Source organism: Myodes glareolus, chromosome 23, assembly GCF_982192425.1.
Source record: "Myodes glareolus chromosome 23, mMyoGla1.1, whole genome shotgun sequence".
Taxonomy (NCBI): Eukaryota; Metazoa; Chordata; class Mammalia; order Rodentia; family Cricetidae; genus Myodes; species Myodes glareolus.
Genome location: NC_142048.1, coordinates 2800918 through 2828272, shown reverse-complemented (window position 1 = coordinate 2828272; position 27355 = coordinate 2800918). Strand labels below are relative to the sequence as shown.

Here is a 27355-nt window from a genome sequence, read left to right as displayed (position 1 = left end):
TTTTCTTCTGACCCAGTGAAGATCTCTAAGAAAGGTCAGAGGACTTTAGGAAGGACTTCTAAGTCAGGAGCAGTGGAAAAGAATTTCGTTCTGGCACTTGGGAGGTTGCGGTAGGAGGATCAGGAGTTCAAGGACAACCTAAGCTACATCTTGAGGTCCAGGTTAGCCCAGGCTATGTGAGCCCCTGCCTCAACAAAACAATAAAAGTTGGGAAGATGGTTCAATATCTGAGAGTACCTACTGTGAAAACTTGAAGATACGAGTTTGAATTCCTAGCACGCACATAAAAATCTAGACTGGAGAGATGGCTTTGTGGTTAAGAATGTTTGCTGCTCTTCTGTTTGCACCTCCACCAGACAGCTCAGGTAGCCTATAACTGCAGTTCAGGGGATCCAATTTCCCCTCCATGCACACCTACACATAGCATATATTCACACACAGACATTTATATTCATAAATAAAAATAAATTTGAAAAGGCCAAAAAGCAAGAAATGGCTACACAACCCAGAGCCAAAGGTCAGAGATGGGCAGACTAGGAGCTAAATGGCCATCCAGTTGAACCAAAACGGTCAACTTCAAGTTCAGTGAGAGACCCTGTCTACAAGAAATAAGGTAAGGGTGATAAACAATGAAAGACACTTGTTCTTCCTAAACACACACACGAGAGTGTGCACACACACTCAGACACATATGTAGATATACGCACATATACATACTCACCCCAAAATATGTTTTCTGTCTTCATTTAGCAGCTTCGGCAGGACAATGGCTGAAGCAGGTGGTCTTCCCCACAGCCTTGGCATGCCTGTTTGCTTGCATGCAGCCTCCACAGTGGTGCTGACTCCCCTTGAGTGGCCGTTTCCAGGGTACATCTCCCCCATTTCTAATCACCTTTAGAGTCTGTTTCCCTTGGGCACATGCCACACATTTTCCTCTTGGGGAAGGGCTAACTCCGGCCCCTCTGATGTCTCCCACAGCACACTCCTCTTTAAGAACAATGGTTTTGGGGACCAAGGCAGCATGAAAAGGAACGTGGGAAGATAGAGATGTGCTCTGAAGCCCATGGGACTGTCTTCATGTCCTGGCCTCAGAGAAGGAGCTGGGGCCATGCTGATGAGGAAGTGAAGAGCGACAGCTCAGTTGGTACAGTGCTTGCCTTGCAACATAAAGACATGAGTTCAATCCCAGAACTCACTAAAAAGAAAAGTAGGGGGTAAAGAAAACTTCACACCTGAAATTCTGTTCCTCAGATTTTGATTAATGAGATCCTCTCATACTAATGTTTACTGACTCCAGAAAATTCCAAGTGGTACAATGAGCCTCACATTCTTCACAGGCATGAAGAATGAGTTCACAGGCATGCATCAGCGTACACATCACATGATGGCTAATTTCCCTACACACATCGTCTCAAAGGCACTAAAACTAAAGATGCATTGTGACAGTGACAACGTAGGTCTTGCTGCTTCATTTGAAGGGCACTCTACACCATCTCCCTTTAGTAATTAAGAGTTAAGCTGGGGCCAGCAAGACAGCTCCTGTAGAACCTTGCTGTCAAGCCTGGCCCCGACTCCAGTCCCTGGGACCCTCAGGTGGAAAGAGAGTGCTGCTGTGAGCTGCCTTCTAATCACCTCCAACCCACACACGAACAATAAACAAGTAACAACAATTTTACACAACTCATCTGTCCCATGAGTATCCAAAAAATTGAGTTATTCTAGAATCTACATTAAAAACAAACAAAAACCCACCTAGAAAGATGACTTTATGGTTTTAAAAACACTGGCTGCTCTTGCAAGAACCTGAGCCAGCTGCCAGCCCACAAACACTAGTAACTCCAGCTCTAGAGGGTCCAGTTCCCAGCCACAGACACCAGTAACTCCAGTCCTAGAGAGTAAATACTCCTGCAAAGTTCTGAGGGCAACCCCCTGCTCCCTGCTCCCTGCTCCCTGCTCCCCACCACACATGGCAGACACACACAGACACAGTCAGGCACATAAGTAAAAAATAAAAACAAATGAATCCTTTAAAAATCATTAATGTTGTCCATCATATTTGTAGACTAAAACCATGACAGGATACATTAGTAGACTGGGTTTCAGCCTCTTCATGAAACAACAGACAAAACTCTCAGGGTATCAGAAAGCATCCTTAACTTAACAAAGTTCACCAAGAAAGCTAGTCAGGAATGATGGTGCATGTCTGTAATCCCAAATCAGAAGGTAGAGGCAGAAAGAGTGTCTTGAGTTCAAGACCAGCCTGGGCTACAGAGTAAGACCCTGTCTCAGAGTCTCCTGCACAGAAAGGAGTCCCGGAGCTAGACACAGGAACACAGTCATATGATCCTAGCTCTGGGGAAGCTGAGGCAAGAGGATCTCAAGTTTGAAGTTAACCTGAATCATACAGTAACATCATGCCTCAAAAACTAAAAAAATATAAATAATATCTAAAAGACACACAAAAGTAAGAAATAAATAATAAAAGACACATGGGGCAAATCAGTCAGAACAGTTCTCTAGCGTACCTGTATGCAATTGATCAGAAAGTAAGCATTCAAGGCCAGACCTGACAATTACAACACAGCCCACCTGTCCTTTTCACAGAGAAGCTGGAAGAAGGCAATCCTATTCTACTCATCTGTGGAGTAGACCAAATGGTACGTTCCCTTGCGGTGCTAGGAAGGGAACAGGGGCCTTGCTGTGCAAGACAGGTCTCTGTCACTGAGCTGCACCCCAGCTCCTCCCAATCGTATGCAGAAACCTAATACTCATGGTACCATGTCTGGAGGTGAGGGCTAATTAAGGGATGATAAGGTCATGGGTGGGAAACCTCATAAAAAGGCCCTAAACCCTTAAAGAGGAGATCTTTCAGCTGACTAGGTGCTGCAGCCAAGCCTGGTGACCTGAGTTCCATCCTTGGCACCCACATGGTGCAAGAAGAGAACCAGTATGCAAGCTGTCTTCTTGTAGTAATGGGGGCGGTGGGCTGCTTCCTGTTGCCGGCTCCTGGCTAGCTTTACCCGAAATAATTACACGGAAACTGTATTCATTTAAACACTGCCTGGCCCCTCTTCTTGGCTAACTCTCACATCTTAATTAACCCATTTCTAATAATCTGTATATCACCATGTGACTGTGGCTTACCGGGATGAGTCTAACCTATGTCCAACTCGGAGAGGAGAGCCATGGCGTCTGCCTGACTCTGCTTCTTTCTCCCAGCATTCTGTCCTATCTACTCTGCCTATCTAAGCTGCTGTCCTATCAAAAGGCCAAGGCAGTCTCTTTAAATAAAGACCAATGAAAGTAACACACAGAAAAAGACCCTCGGGGGCTGGAGAGATGGCTCAGAGGTTAAGAGCATTGTCTGCTCTTCCAAAGGTCCTGAGTTCAATTCCCAGCAACCACATGGTGGCTCACAACCATCTGTAATGGGGTCTGGTGCCTTCTTCTGGCCTGCAGGCATACACACAGACAGATTATTGTATACATAATAAATAAATAAATATTTAAAAAAAAGAAAGAAGACCCTCCTACATCATTTCCCCTTTTTCTGTACATGTTCTGAGGCACACATGTGTGCAAGCACACACACAAAAGTTTTTTAAAAAAATCAGCTATAAAGGAAGAATAAATTAGCCATTGTAGAAATCCATAGAGGTTACTTAAAAAATTGAAAATAAACCCATGCAGTAGTGGCACACACCTTTTATTCCAGCACTTACGAGGCAGAAACTGGGGGATCTCTGTGAGTTCGAGGCCAGCTGGTCTGCAGAGCTAGTTTCAGGACAGCTTCAAAGCTACACAGAAAAATCTTACCACGAAAAACTAAAAAAAACCAACAAAACAAAACAAACAAACATACACAAAGGGGGACATGTATACACAGTGGAAATGAAATTGTGAATTTTGCAGGAAAATGGCTAGCTCTCGGACGGATAATATTAAGTGGGTGACAAAAACTCAGGAAAAAAGCTGGGGCTGTAGGATGGCTCAGTAGTAAAAGCACATGATGCCAACCAAGACAGAAAACCTGAGATTAAGGCCCAGAATCCACGGTCGGAGGAGGGAACAGACTCTAGCAGCAAAGTGGCTTCTGGCCTCCACATGCATTCCCACTCTCCTCAAAATGTTAGTTTAAAAGAGAAAGGTAAAAGCAGTGGGCTTTCCTTCACATAGGGACGCTAGCCTGTAATATATACAAGCATACATGAAAGTAGGGGTGAGTAGGTCTGAAACTCTACAAAGGAGACCAGAGATGGTAGCTACTAACTAGGCGGAAGGATGGGGTGGGTGGTATAAGGACCTCTGGGAGAGTGAAGATTCGGGGCTGAGGAAGCAACGAGGGGGAATGAAACCACAAAGACACACTTTGCTCAAGAATGTCACTAATATCTAATACATTATATGCTATGTACAATAAAATTTTAAAAAGGGTCTCTATGAGAAGGGGAGGGTGGGCAGGCAAGGCACCAGAGAGCCCTGTGTCCCAGTGCAGGCAGGAAGCAGGAAGCAACCCTCACCGGTCTGGAATTTGCAGCTGCCTTCAGTGCTGTCAGCCCATGTGACCCAAAGAGCTCTGTCAAACAGTTCAGACAGACACCATAAGTTGCCTTTGCCGCAGTGTGAGGTACAGAGGCCTGCGTCTCCAGACATCCATCAACCATTCTGTTTCTAATCGGCACTAGGTTGCCCCAGTCACCCCTGAGCAATTCCCAGATTGAGTCGCTTGCAGACTTCTTAGGCATCTAATCACTGAGTCTGCCACCTTTTATTGAGTGGAGGCTCCCTGGCTCTGGGCAACTGAGATTACCTTAAAAATTCAAGGCTTCTGTCTCCTGAGGAATCCCCCCAAAAAATGTAGCCAGCACACACTGTCCAGGGGAAGGGCTCAGGACTTTCAGCAGATGCTCAGAGGAATTATGACTCAAACATCGACTAAGGATCCAGAGAAGAGAACTCCAGAGTCCTCAGTGATAAACTGATAACCATCAGAAACCGCTCATCAATGCCTGGGGAGCGGTCAGTACAACAACCAATGGTACTGAGGAAACTTGAAGACAGAAAACCTCCTATGTGTGCTGCGGGAGTACCTTCCGCTGCTTCAGCCAATAGCTGCTGAAATACCAGCCCACTGGGGCATGTTTATTTCTCTTTCAAAGAAGAGCAGCAAGCCTCGGCTCGGCCTCTTGGTTCTGGCTCCTTCTCCAGTGACTAGGCTCCTTTCCTGACGGTTTATGTGTATGTAAGTTTACCCCCCAAAATAAATACCCCTTTAAAACATAACTGGTATGGGATTGATTCGCCATTATTTGGTGACCAGCGTTTGGTTTAAGAACCCCCCCACCTCCCCCCACCCCCGGCTCAGCTGCCGGCCTCTGGCTTGGCTGCCTGCCGCCAGCTCGGCTTGACCAGCTCGGCTTGGCACAAGCCCTCCCTCAGCCAATAACCTCCACACCTCCCAGGATACACAGGTTCGGACAGTCTCTGCCGGCTTACTTTGCCCTGTTCTGCACGGATTTTTAAATTTTTCCTTGCAACATGAGTCAAAGAGCTCACAGCGCAAGCTCCCTTTGAAGTTCCAGCAAGCTTCTGCCATCCGCCATAACTGATTGTGAGTGCTGCAAGCAGCTTGACCCTTAATCCCAGCACAGGGACACAGGGCCCAAAGCACTAGGCCTCTTTAGCAACAGCGCAGTGGCTGTGTCACGACCCTCTGTACCGGGTTGAACAGAGCGGCAGGGCAGGAGAGCCCGGCCGGAGTAGGCCAGGCTGCCTGCCTAGAAGCTCTCTGACCTTTTGTGCTCTGTGCCTGGCCTCTGGATTTTTTTCTCTGTGTACATCTGACCTCTCAATTGACTCATTTTCCCCAGTTTTTGAACAAATAACAGAGCAGATTTTAAAACAGGATTTGTTGTGAGGCCTACAGTGGTTCCAGTCACGACTCAGAGACATCCCCATCTGGTGGCTGAAAGGTAAAATGGCAGGTTTCTTTTTTAATGGGACTCTAGCTGCAGCTTTTGCTGCCACTTTGGTAGAAATCACAAGTGGCCTATATGCCTATGGAGGTACCTCGATTTACTGGTTATTAGGTTTTAGTTTCCTTCTTAATGTTATATCATTGTGGGAATATGTGGTATTAATTGATAGGACTAATACTATGATAGGCAAAATTGACTCCTTATCTAAGGGCACTAAGAAATTACCTGAAAGGATCCAAGCTGTTGAATTTGACTTTGAAAAGTTATCACATAGTTTTGATAAGGTAACAGACAGAATATACCTCCAGGATGGCAATTTACATGATATCCAGGGGCAGTTCAAGGAGGAGATACTATCTTTAAAAGGAACCATTAAGACCTTGGAGTCACAAGTGCAGAATGGGGACCAAAAAATTGAGACCTTAGTGAAATCACTAGAAACACATGCAGGTCAGGAGATCAGGATTTAAGAGAGGCGATGATACAAAGATTTGAAATGATTGAAAAAATTATTGGAACTGATGATCCGGGTAAGAAGACACAAGGGCAGGATACAATGCCACCACCACCACCTGTTAGAACTGGCTTACCCAGGGTTTTAGCAACATACCCTGTAATTTATTCTGACAAAGCATCAACTTCTAAAGGCTCAAAGGGAGCCAAAGAATCTAGATGGACGCTAGTAGGTATGAATGACCTAAAGGAAATTAAGCAAGCAGTTGTTAATTATGGCTTGCATTCTATATTTGTTAAGGAAATGATAAGGACTTGGGCTTCTAATGTCAGGGCTATCCCCCCACAATTTCTCACAGTTAGCTTCAGTGGTCCTTGAAGATGGACCTTCCTTGATGTTTGGCGTTTATTTCAAGGAAGAATCCAAACATATGGAACAGCAAGGAAGAGCGAAAGGTGTAGAGGTTTCACAGGATCAAATTCTTGGTATAGGAGCTTACGCTGATCCACAGGTCCAAGCTCTTTATGATGATGAAGTATTGTCTCTATGCCACAAGGCAGCTTTAAATGCCTGGGGTAGTTTACCAGAGCAGGGAAGAAAGGAAGAGTCATATACTAGGGTTAGACAGGGACAGGGAGAACCCTATACTGACTTTTTGCAAAGGCTCTGAACACAGGAATAACAGACCCAGAAGCTAGATGACTAATTCTTGAATCACTGGCTTTTGAAAATGCAAACTTAGACTGCAAAAAAATAATTGGGCCTTTAAGGTCTAGATCAGCACCTATGGATGAATGGATCCAGCATACCATGAATTTTCAGACCTTTAATTATGATGACGAATCTTGGGTAGGCAAAGCGATTTCTAAAGCGATGAGGGGACATCAACCTGCCAAATGTTTTAATTGTGGTAAATTTGGACATCTAAAAAGGGATTGCAGGCAAGGTATTTCTAGGAATAACACGTCATCTGGGAATGGCAGGAATAGGAAACCTCGGCCTTCGGGTATATGTAAGAAGTGTGGTAAAGAAAGACATTGAACGAATGAATGCAGATCAACAACAGACAGACAAGGCAACCCGATACCATTGGGAAACTCCCTGAGGGGCCTCTCGCAGGCCCCCAAGCCAAAAGTGGCCCAGTCATTCCCAGTAACCGTGGAGGACATGTCACACCAGGAAAATTAAAAACTCTAGAAGCTTCTGTACAAGATCATAAGGTTCTAAATGATGCAAATTTGGAGGATAAGTCAGAAATTCAATTAGGAAATAATAAACGTGTATTTTGGCAAACTTCTATAAATGATCAGAGACCAAAGCTGAGAGTACATATAAATGGAATTGTGATTGTTGGCTTGATAGACACAGGAGCAGATGTGAGTATCATCACTCCAGAATCTTGGCATCCAAATTGGCCTCTTCAAGAGGCAGATGTTCAATTACTAGGAATTGGAACCATATCTCGAGTTAAACAAAGCACGAGATGGGTTCGCTGTATTGGGCCAGAGGGTCAAAGAGGAAAGTTAAGGCCATATGTAGCTGATATTGCAATAAATTTATGGGGCCGTGACCTGCTACAACAATGGAATACCCAGATTAACATTCCTGCAGTCTCAGGAAGTCATGATTCTGGGAAGGATGTAATAAAGTACTATGCACAAAGGTCACCAGCCATTCAGGCTGTACAAGAACATGAAACAACTAACAAACCTTTAGAGGTACCTACAGCCCTACCTTTAAAATGGCTAACTGAAAAGCCAATATGGGTTAAACAATGGTCTTTAGCTGAAGATAAATTGCAGGCTTTAGAACAATTGGTACAGGAGCAATTAGATGCTCAACATATTGAGGAGTCCACTAGCCCTTGAAATTCTCCTGTGTTTGTTGTAAAAAAGAAATCTGGCAAATGGAGAGTGGTGACAGACCTAAGGGCTGTCAACAAGGTAATTCAACCTATGGGCCCTCTACAGTCTGGACTTCCTCTGCCTTCTCTGTTACCCAAAGGATGGCCTCTTATAGTTATTGACTTGAAGGATTGCTTCTTTACCATACCATTACAAGAAAAGGATAGAGAAAAATTTGCCTTCACAGTGCCTACTTATAATAACTCCCAGCCTACTAGGAGATACCAGTGGACTGTCCTCCCACAGGGAATGCTCAATAGCCCCAGCCTGTGTCAATACTTTGTAAGTCAGCCATTGGAAATAATACGTAAGCAATTCCCTAAATCTATAATATACCATTACATGGATGACATTTTGCTATCTGATTCAAACATAGATACTTTAGAAAGAATGTTTGAGGAAGTAAAGATAATTTTGCCTAAATGGGGATTACAAATTGCTCCTGAAAAGATTCAAAGAGGAGATTCTGTTAATTACCTAGGTTACAGAATAGGTTTACAGAAAATTAGGACACAAAAGGCACAAATTAGAAGAGACAGGTTACAGACTCTTAATGATTTTTAGAGATTGTTAGGAGACATTTCCAGTCTACGACCAGGTGTTGGGATAACACCTGATCTAATAATTCATTTAAACAAAACCTTAGGTGGTGACAAAGATTTGAATAGTCCCAGAGAATTAACAGCTGAAGCAGAAAAGGAACTGACCATGGTTGAGGAATAATTACAGGAGGCACATGTAGATAGGGTGGATCCAAATCTTAGTTGCATTCTAGTCATATTGCCTTCCAGAATTTCGCCTACGAGAATTTTAATGCAGAGGGAAGATACTATTTTAGAAAGGATCTTTTTACCACACAAACCAAGTAAAAAATTGAAAACTTATGTAGAAAAGGTCTCTGAATTAATTATAAAAGGTAAACTGAGACTTCGTCAACTAGCAGGTATAGACCCAGCAGAAATTATAGTGCCTTTCACTACTGATGAAATAAAAAAGTTATGGGAAGACAATGAACCATGGCAAAGGGCTTGTGCTAATTTTTTGGGAGAAATTAATAGCAACTATCCAAAAAGCGGTAGACTTAACCTTATAAAGAGAACTTCTTGGATTCTTCCTCGAATTGTACGTGATGCTCCAATAACTGGAGCCTGTACATTTTATACTGATGCTAATAAATCAGGGAAGGCTGATTACAAATCAGATGAATTGAGTAAGGTAGAACAAAGCCCTTATACTTCTGTCCAGAAGGCAGAATTATATGCCATTCTTATGGTGCTAAGGGATTTTAAAGAACCTCTTAATATTGTTACAGATTCACAATATGCAGAAAGAGTTATCTTGCATATTGAAACTGCTGAATTTATACCAGATGATACAGAGTTGACTTCATTGTTTATCCAGGTACAAGACATAATCAGGAATAGGCTTTGTCTGATGTACATAACACACATCCGGTCCCATATGGGTCTGCCAGGTCCTCTAGCACAAGGTAATGCAGAAATTGATCAATTATTGATTGGAAGCGTGTTGCAGGCCTCAGAATTTCATAAAAAACATCACGTCAATAGCAAAGGTTTAAAGAAAGAGGTTACCTGGCAACAAGCTTAAGGAGATTGTAAAGAGATGCCCTACTTGCTCTTTATATAACCAAACACCACTACCTGCAGGGACTAACCTGAAAGGTACTCAAAGGAATGAAATCTGGCAGATGGATGTCTTCCACTTTGCAGAATTTGGAAAATTAAAATATGTACATCACACCATTGACACTTATTCAGGCTTTCAGTGGGCAACTGCTTTAAGCTCAGAAAAAGCTGACTCAGTAATCACACATTTATTAGAAGTTATGGCCATTATGGGTATACCTGCACAAATAAAAACAGATAATGGTCCAGCTTAAGTCTCTAGGAAAATGAAACGTTTTTTTGCTTATTATAATATTAAGCATGTTACAGGTATACCATACAATCCTACAGGTCAAGCAGTCATAGAAAGATCAAATCGAACTATAAAGGATATGTTAAATAAATAGAAAGGGGTAGAAAATGCCCCCAGAAATAGATTACATAATGCCTTATTAACCTTGAATTTTATTAACACTAATGAGAAGGGAACAACAGCAGCAGAAAGACATTGGATAATGGAAAAGTCTGCTGAACTAAATCAACCGGTTTATATCAAGGATGTGCTGACCTCTCAATGGAAGCCGGGAGATGTGCTACGTTGGGGGAGGGGTTTTGCTCTTGTTTCCGCAGGAGAAGAAAAATTGTGGATACCATCAAAATTAATAAAGGTTAGATCTGAAGAGAAGAAACCTCTTGGAAAGGAGAAATGATAGCATCTACAATGATGATGACCATACAGGTGGTAAGAAAAACATAGAATGGGGGCAGGGTTCTGTTCTTATCTCCACAGAAAAACACTCGTCTTTGAAAAATTCAAGGGACCCTGGATGTTTGAATACTGACAGATGGAAAAATAACTACCCTATATGGATTATCAAGAAAACTGAATAGGTTCTGTGAGTATGAAGCTCTGGAATATACTAAATCATATTTCTGAATTTATAGAGCTGGTTTTGGAGTTGGACTCTTGGCTCGGTCCCTCTCTAATTCCAAGCCTGTTGTTAGGAGAAAAACCCAGAGTTTCTGGAGTTTCTGTCTTATGTCAAGAGCCATGATATGAGACAGAAGAAATATGAATTTAGAAAACATCTTTGCTTTTCTTCATGTCTATCATACTTTTCATTGAATATGTCTATCATACCTTTCATTGAATATATGTTTGTATATGTCTATATAATTAATGTTTAAGTTTTCCATAATGAACAATGAGTTTTTTCTGCACTGACATTTGAAGTTTCCAGGAAGAATATGGGACCCCCATAACAACAACGCCACTCGGTTGATATGACGTCATGATACTGATAGTGGTACTACAAGTCCTGTTTGTGGTCAGACCTCCACAAAATACTCAGAGACTGTTTGCAATTTTAAAAGACATTGATCTTGAAGTTTAACCATCATTTTACTTTCACAGGATCCTCCAGAAAGAACCTCACCCCCATGACAGCTGGAAGTAATTCTAGAGGACGATGTCCCCTCTCTCAGCAAAGTTTGTCCTCAGGTTTAGGAACAATGTTTAGGGATTGATTATAATTAGTATATGGTTGAAAGTTGGGAAAGGAATTTTATAAGCTCAGGGATCTTTTTGAAAAAAAAAAGAGGGAAAATTGGATAGATAATAATGGTATTTGTGAGTTATTGTTTATAGATAATTACATCGGCATAGATTTTTGTATATGGATACAAAGTTAAATTATATTGAATACTGTATGTATGCATGCTTCTACCTGTTTAAAACATTTTTTATGTATTGATATATATTGTATTGATATATGTATACCATATTGCAGTGTACATTTCTACCTCTGATTAAGATACTCATATATTGTTTATGTATTGATATTTATTGTTTATATTTGGAGGTCATTGTCCTCATTTATTGCACAGTTGTTTATTCTCTTAGTCTTTAAGTTAGATACATGTTAAGAATTGTAGATCAATAGTCATCTATGTCTGTCATATTTATGGTTAGACTAATCAGGTTCTTTAGAAACATAGAGATTATATATAAATAGTCTTCAACCTCTTCGAAGAGCTGTAGAAAATGGCATTTAATTTAATCTTAGAGTTCTGTGTAGTGAGACACAATCACTCCTGGCAACACCGACCTATTCCCGAGAGATTGTTGAGCACCAAAGACACTCCACTTGGAGCTTGTCTTCTTGACAAAACTGGCCTCTGGGCAAGGAACTGCCTATACCTCAACTACTGACAAATACACGGTATCCGGAAATGGATAAGCAGAACTGTCAAATTTTACCAAGACAGGGTAAGACGGTTTTGAAAAATCTCTTGCCAGTTAAAATCCGGAAATGGATAAACAGAACTGTTAAATCTTGCCAAGACAGGGTAAGATGGTTTTGAAAAATCTCTTGCCTGTTAAAAATAATCTGTCAGTTATTCTAGGCCTTAGTCAAAGTTGGTTGCTTCAACGCTGCAAACAGGTCTTTGGTGATTGCCCAGGTAGCCAGTTGTCTCTGTGATTTGTTGCATGTTTTGGAAGTTCTTTGATTGCACTTCCTAATTACTCAGGTAACATTATTTCCCTTCTTGGATCTTCTATGGGGTTGAAGACTAGATAAATGTAGCTACTTTCCTCTCATGACTTGGCCAAGTTATTTATTATACAAGACTTTAGCTAGTTAGAATAGGATATTTGTACTTATTGTATATAATTTGTAGGTTTGTACTTACTGTATATAATTTCGTAGTAGGCTTAGAACTCTCTTACTTAAACAAAAGGGGGAGGTGCTATGGGAGTACTTTCCGCTGCTTCAGCCAATAGAAGGTGAAGCACGAGCCCACAGTGCTGCGGGAGCGCCTTCCGCTCCATCAGCCAATAGCCGCTGATATACCAGCCCACTGGGGTGTGGTATATTTCTCTTTAAAAGAAGAGCAGCAAGCCTCGGCTCGGCCTCTTGGTTCCGGCGCTTGGTTCCGGCTCCTTCTCCAGTGACTAGGCTCCTTTCCTGTCGGTTTATGTGTATGTAAGTTTACCCCCCAAAATAAAATACCCCTTTAAAACATAACTGGTGTGGGATTGATTCGCCATTATATGTGCTTGGGGCACTGGAGTATTGTGAAAACAGCTAGGATATTACTAGAAGCAATCTGCAGATTCAGTGTGCTCCCCATCATAATTTCAGTGTTAGTCTTTCACAGAAATAGAAGCAATCCTGAACTGTGTACACCTGTTTTCCCAGCACTTGGGTAGTGAAGGCAGGAGGATTAGGAGTTCAAGGCTATCCTTGACCAGATAATGAATCTGAGGCCAGCCTGAGCTACATAAGACCCTGTCTCAAAAACCAGCCCTGGGCTGGTGGGATGATCTCTTCAGTCAAGGAGCCTGTGACAAAGCCTGAGGGTCCCAGTTGACTCCCGGTACTCACATGGAAGAGAGAAGTGACTCATACACGGTCTCTTTTACCTCCATAAGCAAGTGTGTGCTCACACACATACACAAAGTAAATGAAAGAATGTAAAACCAGACAGAAAACCAGACCCCACCTCGCCCCGAGAAGAAAGGATCCACTTGAGATAAGTCACTTTCCTGTCTTCCCGTCACGTCTCTCACTCTGCTGTGTCTGGGCTGTGAAAGCCTGGCTGGCCTATGTTCTACGAATATCCTTGGAATTTGTCTGGAGGTTGTATCAGGGGATGCAGCAACTTGTATGCGATAGGAGGACAGTCTTCTATGGGAGAGGCCATCCTCTCCCATAGGCACACTGTGTTGGGAGGAGACATCAGCCAAGCCAGTGAGTTGAGCCCATTCAGCAGGAGCTATGAATTGGGTCATGGTCAGCTAACACCTATAACCTCCCTCCTTCCTTCCGTCCTTTCACAAGTGTAGCTCTAAGGTATTTGTTACACAAATTGACCACATAGACCAGTGGGAACTTACACACTTACATGATTTAAAAATGTTTTTAGCTTTATTTTTATGTGTATAGGTGTTTCCCCAGTATCTATGTATGTATGCATGCCTAGTGTCCATGGAGGTTGAAGGGAGCTGGATTCTTGGAGCTTAGTTCTGAATGGTTGAGTCACCATGTGGGTGCTGGGAACTGAACCCAGGTCCTCTACAAGAGCAGCAAGTGTTCTTAACCCCTGAGCCATCTCTCCAGCCTCTACTTCATTATTTTAGCTTCATCTTCTAGTAAATTATTAGCTTCTTTGACTTTTTTAGTGGCGATATCATTAAATTTTAAACAGTTTTTATTTAGGGCACTTGTGTGTGCATGTGTGGAAACTAGAAGTTAACCTGGGGGAATGGGTGCCAGGGATTCAACTCAGGTCATGAGGCTTAGAAGCAAGTGCCTTACCTGTTGAGCCATCTCACCAATCCCCATTTTCCTTTCTTTAAACACAGTTTAAAGCATAATTTTATAGCATAATCAAGATGAGAGGCCTTACATGGGGGATGAAAAGTTCTTGATGAACAATTCAGCTAAACTGATCTTGGAGCTATGATAGAGACAGACACACACTGAGAGACTAGCTGGGTCAGAAAGACTTGCAAAGTCTAGTCCAGTCAGCACATCAGCAGGGATGCAGTTGGTTGCATACCCCTGGGCTGACAAGCTGTAGTCAAGGCTATAGTCTTTGTCCCTTGGCATCCCAGAGGCAGGTGCTCAACTCCCTCAGGCAGACATTGTAGCATTTGTATATGACCTCCACACATCTTCCTCTGTATTCTAGATTTGTTTTACTTCTGTGTGGAGTAGGTGTACAAGTATGCAGGTGCACAGAGGACAGAAGAACACATAGGATCCTTTGAAGATGGAGGTGCTGTAAGAACAGCGCAGTGTGGGTGTACACACACACCACACACACCCTAATAAAAGATACATTTTAAAAGTGGAATGGAAAGAGCTGGAGGCAGGCCAGCATTCCAGAGAGAGGCCATAACACTAAAGAGTCAGCACTCCACACAGAGCTGGGGAAGTTTGTATTTGCCTAGCGGGAGCACAAGTGGGGAGAGTGGTTGTTTGATTTGTAGGCAAGGTTTCAGGTATTTCAGACTGGCCTCAATATGTAACCAAGGAGCGCTACGCAAAGTCAGGGATCCCTGCATGTGTACTGGAGGTGTGTGCTCTAGCATCTGTGCTGCACTCCCGGCCCTAAGGGGAGCTCTTGTTCTTCTCCTTAGTAAACTGGTCTCACAATAGAGATAGAGCACAACTGTCAGACCCTAAGGAATTGTCCCCATCTCAAAACAGACCCTTTTAATACACACTCATGCTCCAGAAGAAACCCAGCCCTTTCCTAATGTGTAACCATCCCAGGAGGTGTTAATGCAGTCAACTGCCTTGGAAAGCAGATTCCCACAGTCCTAGTTGGCTGAGCACGCCTTTAATCCCAGCACTCAGAAAGCAGAGGCAGGCGGATCTCTATGAGTTCGAGGATAGCCTGGTCTACATGAGCTAGTTCCAGGACGGGCTCCAAAACTACAGAGAAACCCTGTCTCGAAAAGGACACAATACAAAAAAAAAAAAAAAAAAAAAAAAAAAAAAGTCAAACTCAGATTCCCTAGCATCTATACAAGAAAGCTCAGCACAATGGTGTCTGTAATCCTAGTGCTGTGGGTGCAAGGGACATCACACAGATGTAACCTTAGTGTTGTGGGTGTAAGGGACGTCACACAGATGTAACCTTAGTGTTGTGGGTGTAAGGGACGTCACACAGATGTAACCTTAGTGTTGTGGGTGTAAGGGACGTCACACAGATGTAACCTTAGTGTTGTGGGTGTAAGGGACGTCACACAGATGTAACCTTAGTGTTGTGGGTGTAAGGGACGTCACACAGATGTAACCTTAGTGTTGTGGGTGTAAGGGACGTCACACAGATGTAACTTTAGTGTTGTGGGTGTAAGGGACGTCACACAGATGTAACCCTAGTGTGGGTGCAGGGAACGTCACACAGATGTAACCCTGGTGTAGGTTTAGGGGATGTCACATGATGTAACCCTGATGTGGGGTGTAGTGAATGTCACACAGATGTAACGCTGGTGTGGGCTACATGGGATGTCACACAGATGTAACTCTGGTGTTGTGGTGTAGGGGACATCACACAGATGTAACCCTAGTGTGGGTGCAGGGAACGTCACACAGATGTAACCCTGGTGTAGGTTTAGGGGATGTCACATGATGTAACCCTGATGTGGGGTGTAGTGAATGTCACACAGATGTAACACTGGTGTGGGCTACATGGGATGTCACACAGATGTAACTCTGGTGTTGTGGGTGTAGGGGACATCACACAGATGTAACCCCGGTGCCGTGGTTTCAGGGGACGTCACACAGATGTAACCCTGGTGCCGTGGTTTCAGGGGACGTCACACAGATGTAACCCTCATGCTGTGGGTGTAGGCATGTCACACAGAGAGAGGATGCCAGGAACTCAGCTCATCTGTCATATCCGGGCTCAGTGAAACTGTCTTAAAAATATAGTAATCAAAGCAGGCGAGGTGGCATGCACCTTTAAACCCAGCACATGGGAGGCAGAAGCAGGAGGTTCTATGTGAGTTCAAGGCTACTCAGGGCTACACAGAGAAACCTTGTCTCTGAATACAAAGAAACAAACAAAAAAGGTAATAAATGACTCCCGAGTTATTCTTTGGGTACCTAGAATGGAATCAATTTCTGGGCTTCTGTCAAACTTTTCCTTCTGTCTTTCTGGGCAGCCATTCTGCAGTCACTCCAGTGTCCAGAACCCTAAGCCTGGAAGATGGCTCCATGGGTAAAAGGAGTTGCTTCCAAGATCCATAACACAAATTTGTTATAGAGTGAGTTCCAGGATAGCCAGGGCTACACAGAGAGCCCCTGACTTGAAAAAGAAGAACAGGAGGATGAAGAGCAGGAAGAAGTGTTGCCCTCTAAGGTCCATCCAGCTCCCCGTATCTGTTTCTGAAAGTTCTCAAAGGTCCTTCATCAGAACACCTTAGTTATCTCTTCAGTAGCTTCTCTTCAACTGTGTGCCTTGCAAAATTGCGGTCCTCGGACCGACCAATAACAGATGACTAGCTCACTTATCCTTCTAATGTCTCTTGTCTAGGGCTGGGCCCTCACTCCCATAACGCCGCTGCCCCCTTTCCTCACGAAAAAATCCTTTACTTCCTCTGGCCAGAGGCCCCTCTGCTTGTCCATCACTCCAAGGTCTGATGCACCTGTCCCCATCCTCAACCCGCCTCCGCCCGTTCACTCCCTGCCTGCACGCCGTACCTGGCCTGAGCCTCGTCCAGGCTCTGGTCGGTGACGGCCATGATCTGCTGCAGGACGTCGCTCGTGTCACGGCCCAAGGGAGCTGCGGGCGCTGGGCGGCGCGGGGCGGACTGCAGCGGCACGGGGCGCAGCGATGCGGCCATGTGCGATGGGCCGGGTAGCGCAGAGGCACAGTCCTGCCAGGAGCCCTCGCGCATGCGCAGCAGCCAACCGCCGCAGACTTAGATGCCACGCCCCTTCGCGCCCACTAGCCAACCGCCGCTGAGCAGCGCCCGCAGAAACGCCCTGCAGGCGCCTTTCACCAATCGGCGCGGAGCACCGCCCTCTCCCTCGTGACGTGCCTCAAACAGTCTTTTTAACGGAGGCTGAGGAAACGGTTGAGGGTTGTCTAGAAAACAGCGATTCTCTTCTGCATCCCCCCCCACACACACTACTCCACCCCCGGACACGCTTCCTGCGGGTGCCGTCACCCGTCAGCGCCCGGCACTGTTTCCCCCTTCCCAGCGACTCGCTAGAAACTTGCCTTCTCAACTGCCACTGAGAACCCTGTTGAGGGTTGCCATGGTAACGACGATACATGCGTTTGCTTAAGTCTGGTGTGCTTTATGGCTCCCATCCCGGTCAGAGGCCACAACCCTTGGGTGTTTCAACGCGTCTGCCTTCTCTCTGATCCCTAGTTTGGCAGCCCCGCACATCTCCGAGTTTCCTTCCTCAGAGGCCTGCCTCCTCACCTCTCCCACTTGTACACTTCCCTCCCTCAGAACTTTTCAAAAACTTGTGGCTGGGCATAGTGGCACATACCTTTAATCCCAGCATTAGGGAAGCAGATTTTGTGAGTTCGAGGCCAGCCTGCTCTACATAATGAGTTTCAGTACAGGGCTATGTGCAAAAACCTTGCCTCAAAATAATTTGAGACAGAGTCGCATATAGCCCAGGGTGGCCTCACATTTGTTACGTAATGAAAATTGACTGAATTTGCTAGTGGAGCATGGTTTCGACCTTCTGGTTTTTCTGCATCTACCCAAGTGCTGGGATGTGGTGTGTGCCTCATGTCCTATTTGTGTGGTGGTAGGGATGGAATCCAGACCTTCATGCATATCAGGCAACCGCTGTACCAACTGAAGCACATCTGTTTCCTAGTTTTTCAACTTGAGACAGGGTTTCTTTTCATATAGCCCAAGCTGACATCAAATTTACTAGTAGTTGAGAATGCCCTTGACCGCAGTTGCCTGCTTTCACCTCCTTCACCACCCCAGCTAGTTCCTCAGCACTCTGGTTCCTCCTCAGAGTTCCCCAGTCCCTCAGAATTCCCACTCCAGTCCTGCCTCTTCTTCAAGGTCTCCCATACCTAAGTCCCAGGCTCCTCAAAATTCCTGTTCCTTGCCACGGTCCCTTCACACCTCGAGTCTTTCCCATCAGTTCTGAGGGCCCTCCACTCGTCCTCTGGCCTTTCTCAGAGCTCTTCAGACCTCAGAGCCTCAATGTGACTTTTTCTGGGGGAAGCCACCCTGATAAGAGTAGCCTGACCAAAGAAACAATTGCACTCAAGTCCAGTTTTGTGACCCAGGGAATTTATTGGGGTTACAGGAGCATGGGAAGCTGAAGAGTGCTGCCCACCCTTCTCATGAGAAAAGCAGCCCATATGTACTCTCCTTCCATAAGAGCACACTAGTGGTTCCATCTCGTGAGACCATGTTCAATCTGGAGGGATAGCTATACAAGTCCTGGGTCCCGGAGCGGGGGGGTCCCTTCTGGCTGGTCACCAGACCCATTTCCCTGACGCTCTCTATTCCCCTTATATCCAGCTGAGGGACTGGATGAAGTATGCAGATATGTGTAGATAACAGAAAGGAAGTTAGAACCAAGCACTTTTCTCCACTGGAGAAAGTCAGCTATATATGTTGTTTTTGGCAAGATCCAGTTTAGGAATGCCCTCAACCTGTTTGTTCCTTTTTTTAAAATTATTTTATTCAGTGTACATTGATGTGAGGATGTCAGATCCGCTGGAACTGGAGTTACGGTTGTGAACTACCATGTGGTTGTTGGGAATTGAACCCGGGTGCTTTTAACTACTGAACCATTTCTCCAGTCCTGGAAGACTTTTGTTTTGTTTTGTTTTGTTTTTTATCGAGACGGGGTTTCTCTGTAGCTTTGGAACTCATTCTGTAGACCAGGTTGGCCTTGAACTCACAGAGATCCACCTGCCTCTGCCTCCCAAGTACTGGGATTAAAGGCATGTGCCACCACTGCTCGGCTGTTCTTTGCTTTTAAATACGTCTCGTGTGTGTGTGTGTTGTGTGCGTGCACATGCCTATGCCCATCTGCCCATCTGCTCATCTGCACGCACAAGCATTGGCACATGTGAAGGTCAGAGAACAGCTTTCATGACTTAGTTCTCTCCTACCATATGGGCCCAGGGATTGAACTCATGTTATCAGGCTTGGCAGAAACCACCTTTTCCTGCTGATCTTAGGCCTCTCATTCCTTCCAACCCAGGATTCCAGGTCTAGCAAACGCTAGCATGTGGTGTGTACCCCATGTCTGACAGAACTCTCACTGGCCTTTTGTCTCTCATTTGGGATGCATGACATGACAACAGGCTCCTCAAGCAGAAGGAAAAAGTACACAAATCCCTCTCCAAAATCACAGAACCTCCCAGAATCTGTTTGCTTTGAGACAGAATTCAGATGAAGGTTTGGTGAGTGTTAGCATGACTGGGAAGCCCATTTCATTCTGTTACTGAAGAGGAAACTCAAGCAGCAGGTAGGGCAATGGGGAGACTTCAGGGGCAGCCAGCAAGAAATGCAAATGTAAAAGAACAAGAGAAACCCTCTGATGAAGGAAACCATAGGCTTGGCCCCAGCAATAGGAATGGAACCCTTGAAGGGGGCCGAGAGTGGTACCCTGTACAAAATGTCAGTCAGTGGCTAGCAGTACACAGGCTTGATTTGGTGGGGAGAGGACTATAAGTTCCACAGGCCTAAAAAGACAAAAGCTTGGTGCTACCTGGCAGAGGAAAGATCAAGAGAAAAAAGCTGGGCTGGAGCAAGGTGGGGTTGGGGGCTCAGCAGTTAAGCGCTTGCCACTCAAGTGTGAATTCAGAGCCGCAAAAACCCACATAAATGCAGGGGTGGAGTGACCAGACTGTAATTCCAGCCTTGAAGGGCAGTGACAAAGGGTTACCCAAAGCAGCAGGTCAGTGAGACTGGCTGTTTTGGTGAGCTCTGGGTTTGGTTGGGAGACCCTGTTTCATTGAGTAAGATGGCAGAGCTTGCAGCGGTGATCTCGACACTCACCTCTAGCTTCCACATGCACCAAAAGGTACGAGAATGCCCACATTTGTATAAAGATATGCACACAGCTAGGCACTCTCTAATTCTAGCTTGCAGAAGGCAGAGACAGGTGGATCTCTGAGTTCGAGGCCAGCCTGGTCTACAGACCAAGTTCCAGGACAGTCAGGGCTACATAGAAAACCTTGTGTCAAAAAAGAAAACAAAAACTGTAACACTTATAAGTGGAAAAAGGAAATAAAAAGCTGACAAGATAAATCTGTCAACAAAGTCTGGAAGATGATGATGTAGGACAGACCTGAGTACAGGCGAGACAACTGACCTCTGGAGTCCGTCAGAGGGTCCTCGATTCAGGATTTGATTGGCTGCCTCAATACGCAAAGTGACAAGGTCCAACAGGTCTGGAGGTCCATGGAAGTAGGGACAGAGTCCTTAATGGTCAGCTGGTAGTTCCTGGGTTGTCACCTTGGGAGACTCAGTCTGTAGGTACACACTGCCCACATGGGATCAAGAACCTAGCCCCACAGTTCAGTCTTGTGTCTTCACAGAGGTAGGAATGGGCATCTTCTCTTTGGATATGGCTCCTGTGACAGAGCTCTGTGGTGGGAACCGGCCTAGTGTGTGCCAGGCCCCAGCTGTGAGAAAATGGAGAACATTGTAGAGACAGCATCATTTCCAGTTCTCTGGGAACAGATGCTTTAATGCCTTAAGAATTTGGCCTCAGATAAGACAGAGGTTCACATTCCTGCTGTTGCTCAGCATGTGAATCCGAAATGAGAACACTACTCTTGCTCCTCTGGTGAGGTGGGGCAGGGAGCCAGGCTCATGGTCCACCTGACTGCCAGGGGCTTTTCTAGGCAGGGAGAGGGCTCATCTCAGGCCTGAGGAGTAGCAAGTTCCAGAAACTTGTGACTTAATTTCAGGTTTCTAGGGACACTGAACTCCCTTCCTCAGGGAGTTTTCTGGTCCCTCCTGGCATGTCTGTGTCATTTCCAAGCTGTGTAGTAAGACACGGCTACACCTGAATATGGTGTCTTAGGCTTGTCATTCAAGCACTCAGGAAGTCGAGGCAGGAAGACAGCTGAGAGATGGAAGTTAGTCTGAGCTATACAGTGAGTTAGATGGCTTGAGCTATGTTGTGAGATCCTGTGTCTTAGAAAATAAAATAAAATAATGGTTGGGGGGAGGCAGGTAGAAAGAAAAGGCTTATATAAGCCAGAAATTGCTCTAGGTTCTTGAAGAGGGGATAGTAGAAGGACATCAGCAGAAGGAAGCTTAAGTGAGACTCCAGAAAGAGGCAGAAGCCAGGAATGGGAGTACAGAGCTCTAATCCCAGCAGACAGCATTGAGAGGCAAGATGGATGCAGCAACATAAGGCCTAGGCCACATAAAACCCTGCCTCCAAAAAAACAAAAAACAAAAAACAAGGTTGGGGGCACAGAATAGGAATGAGATGAGGACAGGGGATTCCATGTTGAAGGATTCTCGTCAACTCTGTGCCATGATAGATAGATAATTCCAGGACACAGGGACAGATTGTTTGAATTAATGACAAGGAAAAAAAAAAACCAAACAAACAAATGACCTTGGCAACCTTAGAGTGGAAAGGCTTGCCCTGTATCATGCACTCCCTCCCTGCTAATGGAGGCAGGTGAGCCCTCAGAGGCTGCTCAAAACTCCCAAGGAATCAGCTTCAATACCAGCACTTGGGAGGTGGAGTGAGAAGGATCAAGGCCCTCCTCAGCAACACAGTGAGTTCAAGGCCAGCTTGGGCTAGCGTGAGATCCTGTCTCAAAAAAACAAAACCAAAATGGCCTCAGAAAGACAGCATACCTATAGTCTAGCCTGCATGAGTGGGTGGTGTAACTTAGGACAGCTCTCACCTCTTCTACCCTGAACACCAACAGCACCATGTAGGAAGAAACAGTCTACAGGTCATACCAGAGATATACAGAAAAAATATAAAACGTGTTTAAAACAAAAATAAGTAAAACCTGAGATGTTTGAGAGCCAGACTGCCAAGTCCCTTTGGATGCTCTCCCAGGTGCACAGAGATGACCCCAAATCTCTGTGTTCTGAGGTAGGCAGATCTGTGGCCTGGAGAGTATTGAGAGCCATGCATCTGCTGGGCTGGACTGAGTCAGGGAAACTGCTAGAGGCTGTGGGGTGATATTTTTGCTGCCCCATCTTCTGCCTCAGTCCAAGGAAGCTAAAGGGTGGAGTCCATCGGTGGGCAACCGTTCTCAGGAAGCATGATCCGGGTGCTGGCACCTGTCTGGGCGGAAGATGAGCATCGGGAAGATTTGTGGTTGGACCAGCGGAGGAACATGCAGCAGAGGAGGCGGCGAAAGGTCCGGCGCATCTCAGCATCTCGGCAGGAGTATACCGCGGCGTTGACCAGTGAGTTGGCCTCAGCCAGGAGCAGGAAGTACTTCTCCACCACCAAGACATTGCAGGATTTACAGTCCAGACCGTCTAGGAGCAGCACCACTTGGCCTGGTGTCCAGCACACCACAAATGCCCCTGCAGGACAGAGACTGGGAGTGAGGGGTGGAGGTTGACGATGGTGAGCCACCAGGAGACTTGTCTGAACCACCCATGTGCTAAAGCAGTGACCAACTGTGTGGCACACACCACACAAGCTCCCTGTGGGGCAGAACTGCTAGGAGGGTAGACACCTTTCTCCAATCTGCCTGTCAGAGGACACCTGTCCCAACTGGGACACATAGCCCATGGCCCTTCAACCTTTTATAGGAGATTTGTTCACTAAAGAATGAGACAGGCTGGTTACAGAGTAGTGGGCCAGGAATCACTGGGGAGAATCAGTCCTCAACCAGAAATAGATTTTCTTCTATACTAAAAGCCCAAAAGAGGGACTTATTGCTAAGACTGAGGACCCAAATCAAATTCCCAGAGCCCATGTGGAGTAAGGAGAAAACTAATTCCCAGATGTTGCCCTCAGACCTCTACAGATGAACTAAAGTGCATTATATACACATCTGTGCACACATTCACAAAATAAATTAAAAAAAATTATTTACATGTGTGTGTATACGTGTATGAGTGTAAGCCACATGCATGTGGGTGATGTCCTGGAGCTAGAAAAGGGCATCAGATCCCTTGGAGTTACAGATGGTTATAAGCTGCCTACTGTGGGTATTAGGGATTGAACCTGGGTCCTGGGAAGAACAGGAAGTGCTCTTACCAAGTCATTTTCTAGCCCCACCGCAAAGAATAAACTCCCAAGGGGAGCCAGGTGGAAGGGCATACACCCATCTACTCAGGGAAAGAGAGGCAGGAATGTCAGTGCTTCAAGGCCTGTCTGCCTTAGCTACAACCTGGACTCCATGAAACCCTGCATTAAAAAAGTAACCAAGCTGGGCCATGGTGGCGCAGGCCTTTAATTCCAGCACTGAGGGGCAGAGGCAGCCACCTGTGATCTTTGTGAGTTTGAGGCCAGTCTGGTCTAAGAGTGAGTTCCAGGATACCATGGCTATGTAGAGAGACCCTGTCTCAAAAAAACAAAAACCTAAACCATGAGCCAGGTGTGGTGGTGCATGCCTTTGATCTCAGTATTCGGGAGGCAGAAGCAGGTAGGTGGACCTCTATGAATTCAAGGCCAGCCTGGTCTACATAGTGAGCTCCAGGTTAGCCAAGTCTACACAGTGAGATCCTACTTCAAAAGAAAACCAAATTAATAAATAAGCAGAAACAAAAACAGGGCTGGAAAGACATGGCTCAATGGGTAAGAACAGGTATCTAAATTCAGTTCTCAACAATGACTTCAGGCCGTTCGAAACTGCCTGCAATTTCAGCTCCAAGTGCTTAGGAGGCTACTTCTAGCCTCCACATGCACCTGCACACATTTGCATGAGCCCAGACATAATCTCACAGCCACATACACACACACACACAAATAATAATAAATCTAAAACAAAACAAAATGAGGAAAGGCTGGGTATGTAGTGGTTCATTCCCAGTACTCAGGAGGCAGAGAAAGGCAGATATCTGTGAATTCGAGGCCAGCCTGGTCTATACAATGAATTCCAGAACAGTCGGGGGTACTTTGTGAGACCCTGCCTTAAAAAACAAACAAACACAAACAACCATAAAAACAGGGCTGAGGATACCAATAAGTTGGTGGTACTTGAAATCAGGTGTAGAGTACACCCTATCATCTGGGAGATGAAGGCAAGAGAAATAAAAGTTCAAGATCATCTTCTATTACTATTTAATTTGAAGCCAGCCTGGGCTAGCCCTGCGGAGGCTAGGTCCCTGAAGCTGGTCAGAGTACCCACTTACCCAGGATGATGACAACAGTCTTGACTAGGCTGAGCGTCGTCTCTCGGTAGCGGGGATGGCAGCTGACGTGCTCTGCCATGCGCTCCACCCGTCTACGCACATAGAAGAAAATGCGTGTGTAGACAGCTACCATAAGCAGGAAGACCAGAAGGCTGGACAGGGCCCACACAGCCAGGTAGGAGCGGCTGAACAGGGGCACCATTCGTGAGCAACTGTCTAAGTCACAGAGGCAGTGCCAGAAGTGTGCAGGTAGCAACCCCAGGCCCAGTGCAGCCACCCACACACCCACAATGAGTGTGACCACACGGCCCCGGGGTAGGCGGCTGTGTAGCTGAACAGCCATCACACTACGGTGCCGCTCTACAGCAATGGCCAGCAGTGTGGCCACTGATGCTGTCAAGCTGGTGTCCAGCAGACCCTGTCGCAGGAACCAGCCTCTGATGGAGAGCCGGGCAGTTCGTGGGCCAGTGTGGAACATGAGGAAGAGGTAGGCCATGCCGGCAAAGAGGTCAGCAGCAGCCAAGTTGCCAAGCAGGTAGTATATGGGCTGGTGGAAGCGCCGGTTGGAGGCAATGGCTGCAATAACCAGCAGATTGGTGAGCAACACCAGTACACTGACTGTCAGCCCCAGAGCCACCACTACCACATCCTTGGGGCGCCAATGAAGGCTGAGCTCCTTGCCACTGTTATTATAGAAAAAGCCGATGGTCTCATTGTAGTAGCACTGACCCATGATGACCACCTGTGAATATGGAAAGAGAGAGGTCAGTGCAGATGGTCCCTGATGGAGGAGGCATGAACAGGCAGTGGCCAAAGACAAGAATTAAGATTGGGTGAGTGCAACCCACAGATTCAGAGGCCCTCTGAGCAAGGTGTCTGTGGTGAGAGCCAGAGTGACCTAAAAAATACGAGCTCTGTTTATCTACTCAGAAAGCAGGGTCTCGCTACACATCCCACCCTGTGAGACCAGGCTGGCCTCAAAATCAAGAGATCCACTCGCCTCTGCTGAATGTTGCCACAACAATTTTTAAAAGGATCTCTGATAGGTAGAGTTTGTTTGTTTTTGGTTTTTTTGCTTTTTAAAATCTGAAGACCCCACAGCATTGTGATCTACATTGCAATTCGGGGCCTCCTGCCACCAATCTGCGACCAGATTGGACACCTGTGGTTTCCGAGGCACCAGTGTGGGAGGGCTGGCTGGGGCAGCCTGAAGATCACACTGGTGCCAGGGTCAGGCGTGTGCACACCCGAGCAAGGTTCCTAGTCAGCACCCGGAGGGCAGTGCCAAGGCGCAGAGGTGACCAGAGTGAGCAGAGGAGACAGAGAGACCGCACCAGAAGTTGAGTTATGGGCAGGATTCCGCGCAAGAGCTCTGGAAGCAGGCCATTCCGGGGTGGGACCCAAGAGGCCTCCGGGACAAAAGAAGGTGTTTTGCAGACGACCCTGGGCTAGAGGAAGGGCTGTGGAGAAGAAGGGGTACGCCTCACTCTCTCCGGAAGCCTGCACCCACCCTGGTCTTACCTGGGCCTCCAGTCAAGCGGCAGACGGGGAAGGCTCGTGGGGGGTCGATGTGGGGCTGAGATCCATGACAGTGCGATGGGCGGTTGCGCAGCTGCTGCGTCCGGTGTGCTAGAAGCCCCAGGCCGAGCATGCAAGAGAGGCGGGGCCCAAGGCCACGCCCCTACCTGCCCCAGCTCTGGGGCCCTGGGGGAGTGTCCCGCCCCCTGGAGAGTACCACCCCCATGTAGAAAGAATGGTGTGCTGAAAAACTGCGGTAGTCCCACCTCCTCCCCGCAGCCCCGTTTTCCCACGTGGGACACCCCTTTAACTCCGTCCTCCGCACACCTCACGTGTTTGCCCTTTCCCGCCTTTGAGGTTGAGTCACCTGGCAGCTGGAAAGATCCGCAGCTGAGGCCTCTGGGGCGCCCCCCTGATCCTGACCAATCCTGTACCGAGCTGCAAGCCCCGCCCCACCTCACCCTGCCGTCTCAAGCTCGCGGCTGGACCCCCGCCCCACTGAAGGCGCGCCACCAGCACACGCCCCGGACCCTGTGTGCCACCCTGACTTCCCGTGGTCTACCCTCAGCCTGTGCTGGCTCTGGCCTGCAGCCTCCTCCCCTGGCCTCCCCCGTCCGCAGCACACAGTCCCATTGTCCCGATTATCTGCACCGGGTTGTATTTGATTATGTAGAACCGGATCAGGGACACAGAGCTCTGGCAGGGCCTTAGTGACTCATCTGGGGCTCCAGGCCCTGCGCTAATTGCCTGTGGGGTTTCACAGGGTGGTTTTTAGAAGTCTTGGTTCATCAGGTCAGTAATAAAGGGATAAAAGAAGCTGCTCTTACTGGTGACGTTTTCTTTGTCAGCCTTCCCTGGCAAAGACAGATGTGTAAGAACATCACAGGATTGTTTTTTACCTTTTTCAAAACAGGCTGTCCTAGAACTAACTCTACAGACCATGCTGGCCTCCAACTCAGAGATCTGCCTGCCTCTGCCTCCTGAGTGCTGGGACTAAAGGCGTGTGCCACCACTGCTCGGTGGATTTTTTTTTTAATTAAAATGTAATTTTATTTGTACATGTA

The 27355-nt window shown here is 46.3% G+C and overlaps 2 protein-coding genes and 1 pseudogene across 2 annotated transcripts in view; all 3 read right to left on the bottom strand.

Moving 5' to 3' along the window:
• The window catches only part of LOC125395611 (small ribosomal subunit protein eS19 pseudogene), a 32066-nt pseudogene extending 14930 nt beyond the window's left edge, over positions 1–17136 (bottom strand).
• Pbx4 (PBX homeobox 4) overlaps positions 1–17359 on the bottom strand; it is a 58379-nt gene extending 41020 nt beyond the window's left edge. Inside the window, exon 1 of the mRNA XM_048427232.3 lies at positions 17182–17359. Coding sequence (XP_048283189.2) covers positions 17182–17324 — 143 coding nt within the window. The 5' untranslated portion in view covers positions 17325–17359. The remainder of the gene's footprint in view (positions 1–17181) is intronic.
• Positions 17360–18730: 1371 nt separating this feature from the next.
• Lpar2 (lysophosphatidic acid receptor 2) lies at positions 18731–27302 on the bottom strand. The gene is made up of 3 exons (XM_048427158.3): positions 26295–27302; positions 24774–25515; positions 18731–22994 (listed from the first exon to the last, which is right to left on the bottom strand). Exons 2-3 carry the CDS (start codon positions 25504–25506, stop codon positions 22681–22683), a joined length of 1047 nt encoding a protein of 348 aa, XP_048283115.1. The 5' UTR covers positions 25507–25515; positions 26295–27302; the 3' UTR covers positions 18731–22680.
• Between the last annotated feature and the right edge of the window lie 53 nt (positions 27303–27355).

Coding starts and splice junctions, on each gene's coding strand:
- Lpar2 (XM_048427158.3), bottom strand. CDS start 25,506: ATGGGTCAGTGCTACTACAATGAGACCATCGGCTTTTTCTATAATAAC. Junction 22,995..24,773: donor GACTGTTGTCATCATCCTGG/GTAAGTGGGTAC, acceptor TCTGTCCTGCAG/GGGCATTTGTGGTGTGCTGG.